Genomic DNA, 3,865 nt, shown 5'->3' with positions numbered 1-3,865 from the left:
ATGGTAAGGCCCGATATCTCAACTCATACATTTTGAAGGAAACTGCAACAATTTGGATTATTCAACCCAGTGTGTGCCAGTAACGAATTTGTTAAAATTCAAATATGTCTATTCAAAGTAGCACAAATTACAATTTATCCCAAAAAAAAAAAGTAGAACAAATTAAATAGAATAGTACTCAAAATTTGAAAGGAAAAGGATACCAAAAACCATGAGGTATGTTTATATGATCATATATATAAACCAATTTCATAAATAGTCACACAAATCCCTTTCTTACAATTATATCCTTTGACTATGGTCAAAATTGTTATAATAAATACAAATATGATACTAAGATACACATAATAAATAAAATAACACATTAATCCAAATACATACTAAAAATAAGTATAATTAAAAAATAAATATATATGTTATGCAAATTATTTCTTAATATTGAACTATTTTAGTTGTCCGACATATTTTATTAATAGTAAAATCTATTAACCCAAAAATTGACTTTAAAATTTATATTAAATATAAAATAATATTGACATACATATTATTTTGTAATTGTTTTGAATGTTAAATACAATAATTTTAATATTATTAATATGTCAAATAGATTTTATTAATATAAAAATTTATTGGACAAAATATTCATAGATAAAATAATCTTATCTCATATTCAAAATAATGCATAAAATATCTCCTATTCTATGTAATATATTATTTTTATATTATATTTATATTTATTATCAAACATGCGAATGGGAATCACAACACATGTTCTTTTAGATATTTATAAATTTATCATTACTCCCTATCCTACCAAGCACCACATGGTATTGTTCTTGGCTTAAATGTGAACTGTCATAACTAACTTGTAGGTAGAATTGTAGAAATGATTCTCAACTGCACGATGAGCTTCATTTTTTATAATTGTTTCTAAAAAAAGAGTAGGTAAAGTTGTAATAGATTTTTTAATCGACTTAGGATTTGAACATGTATTGCTTACTTGAAAATCATTTAGTCTAATCCTTAAAGTAGGATAATTTTTTTTTAATGATTATAATCTATAGACATATTATAATTTAGAATAAAATTTAAATTCATATATTTATAGTATAGACGGGAAAGCCTATTAACATTAAACTTAAAAATTTATTCTCACTAAAAAATAAAAAAAAAATCCTTATTTTATAAAAGAGAAAATAAAAATTGGCTGGAATTTGTACCCTCAGGCTTGATTAATTAATAATCTAAAAAGATAATCTCAATTTATATGGTTTTAAGCAAAAAGTGAACGTGGGCAGTGGTGATACTGCTGCTGGAAAATGGAAATAAATACGAAATAATTTCGTGAATTGTCTTGTCACTTTCCCGCGTCATTTAACTGCAATTGATATGCACATATGTTTCAAAAACAAAACATTGATTCCCCTTTATCTTTTCTTTCTCCGACCCCACCACCCATTTCAAAAAACCACCACGAGTCTTATTCAAGTCAACGTAAAACTCCCAATAACTCTAGTCTCTCTATATATATGTGTTAACTCTTTATCTATCTCATCATAGCCAGTCCAAACACCTTGGGTACGTATTAACATTGCTAGACGGTTCTTGCTTGGTAGCTAGCAGTTTAAGCAGAAAAATATGGTGGTGTCTGATTTTGGCGGCAGTTGCTGCAGCTTGAGAGAGATGAAGAGTAGTTCTCTAGTGGGTGTGCTCACCGGCCGATGGTTCATGGTGTTTGCATCACTTCTGATCATGGCGGTCGCCGGGGCAACGTACATGTTTGGTCTATACTCTAGTGATATCAAAACATCATTAGGCTATGACCAGAGCACTCTCAATTTGCTAAGCTTCTCCAAAGATGTGGGTGGAAATGTTGGGGTCTTGTCTGGTCTCATCAATGAAATTACACCCCCATGGGTTGTTCTTGCAATCGGATCAATCATGAATTTCTCCGGCTATTTCATGATTTGGCTTGCTGTCACTGGCCGCATTCCCAAGCCTCAAGTTTGGCAAATGTGTCTTTACATTTGTATTGGTGCAAATTCTCAATCTTTTGCCAACACTGGAGCTTTAGTCACTTGTGTCAAGAACTTCCCAGAAAGCCGAGGCAGTGTTTTAGGCTTGTTAAAAGGTTTTGTTGGTCTTAGTGGTGCTATTTTGACACAATTATACCATGCCTTCTATGGAGACAACTCTAAGGCTCTAATCTTGCTTATTGCTTGGCTTCCAGCTGCTATTTCATTTGTCTTTCTTCGAACATTTCGGATTATAAAAATTGTCCGACAGGCAAATGAGCTCAAGATTTTCTACAAAATGCTCTATATCTCTCTTGGCCTTGCTGGTTTCCTAATGGTTGTAATTATCCTTCAGAACAAATATGCTTTCAAAAGATTTGAGTATGTTGGTAGTGCTTCACTTGTACTTATACTACTTTTTCTTCCAATAGCAATTGTTATTAAGGAAGAAATCAGCGTCCGGAAAAGCAAAAAACCATCATTGGAAGATGCTAATTCTCATCCTGAGCTAAAGATAGTGACTGAATTGCCCCCACAACAAGCCTCTCCATCAACAGAAGCTCAGGTTTGTTGCACGGAGAACATTTTTAAGCCACCAGACAGAGGTGAAGACTACACAATATTACAAGCACTTTTCAGCATTGACATGCTGATAATTTTCATTGCAACAACCTGTGGCGTCGGTGGAACATTAACAGCTATTGACAATTTGGGACAAATTAGCAGTTCACTAGGCTATCCAGCTCGCAGCACAACAACATTTGTCTCACTAGTAAGCATATGGAATTATCTCGGACGAGTTGTTGCTGGTTTCGCCTCCGAAATCTTGCTAAAAAAATACAAAATTCCACGTCCGCTCTTGTTCACTTTTGTGCTTCTTTTCTCCTGTGTTGGTCATCCGTTTATTGCCTATGGTATCCCAAATTCACTCTACGCTGCTTCCGTCATCATCGGCTTCTGTTTTGGAGCTCAATGGCCGTTATTGTTTGCCATCATTTCAGAAATATTTGGCCTCAAGTATTACTCAACATTGTACAACTTTGGAGCCGTCGCAAGCCCTGTTGGGGCATATATTCTCAATGTGAAAGTTGCTGGTCAACTGTATGACAAAGAAGCTTTGAACCAAATGGAAGCTTTGGGTATAACAAGGCAAGCGGGCCAAGACTTGACTTGCAATGGGGTTCAATGCTACAAAATGGCATTTATAATAATCACAACGGCAACATTATTTGGGTGCCTTGTTTCAGTTATTTTGGTCATCAGGACCAACAAATTTTATAAAGGCGACATCTACAAGAAATTCAGAGAAGAAGCCAAGGCTGCCGAGATTGATATGGCTGCCTCTACAGGAAATGGTATTGTATCATTGAAAGATGTTCATTCAAGACCTGCTGCCGATGATGCTTCCACCACCTCTGCCGCCGTCCCAGCACCCACAATTAATCAGCATTAATTATAGTAATGAAAAACGATAGTTGCACAAAAAATTACTCAAGGTCACTTAAAATAAAAAAATACTTGGAAGTGAAATTCTTTTGTACAGTGATATTGAGTAATTGTTTTGTGCAAATATCAATTCTATGTAAATATAAATCAAAGTCAGTTTAGGGAATACTAATTAGTTCATTGTCAAATTTCGTATGCATAGTAAGTTCTTTTTATATTTTCTAGAATAACAAATGGAGTTGTACTTCATGGAGTAAATTACCTAATTTGCCTCGAAACTATTGAGTGGTGTAATTTTCCTCAAACCTTTTGGCGCTGGCCTAATTCACAACTTGCTAATGAGCCTAGCCCTTGTCCTATCAGTAATGATAGGTATATAAATTTGCGATACTAAATTAAAAAAA

At 33.8% G+C, this 3,865-nt stretch overlaps 1 protein-coding gene across 1 annotated transcript; it reads left to right on the top strand.

Moving 5' to 3' along the window:
• Positions 1-1,563: 1,563 nt before the first annotated feature.
• Positions 1,564-3,648, top strand: LOC102618763 (uncharacterized). The gene has a single exon (XM_006491652.4). The coding sequence runs from the start codon at positions 1,639-1,641 to the stop codon at positions 3,466-3,468; it is 1,830 nt and encodes a 609-aa protein (XP_006491715.1). The 5' UTR covers positions 1,564-1,638; the 3' UTR covers positions 3,469-3,648.
• The last annotated feature ends 217 nt before the right edge of the window (positions 3,649-3,865 follow it).

This window comes from Citrus sinensis, chromosome 6, assembly GCF_022201045.2.
Source record: "Citrus sinensis cultivar Valencia sweet orange chromosome 6, DVS_A1.0, whole genome shotgun sequence".
Lineage (NCBI taxonomy): Eukaryota > Viridiplantae > Streptophyta > Magnoliopsida > Sapindales > Rutaceae > Citrus > Citrus sinensis.
This window is presented reverse-complemented; position numbering and strand designations above follow the sequence as displayed.

Excerpts from the sequence above, each read along its gene's own strand:
- LOC102618763 (XM_006491652.4), top strand. The coding sequence starts at position 1,639 with ATGGTGGTGTCTGATTTTGGCGGCAGTTGCTGCAGCTTGAGAGAGATG.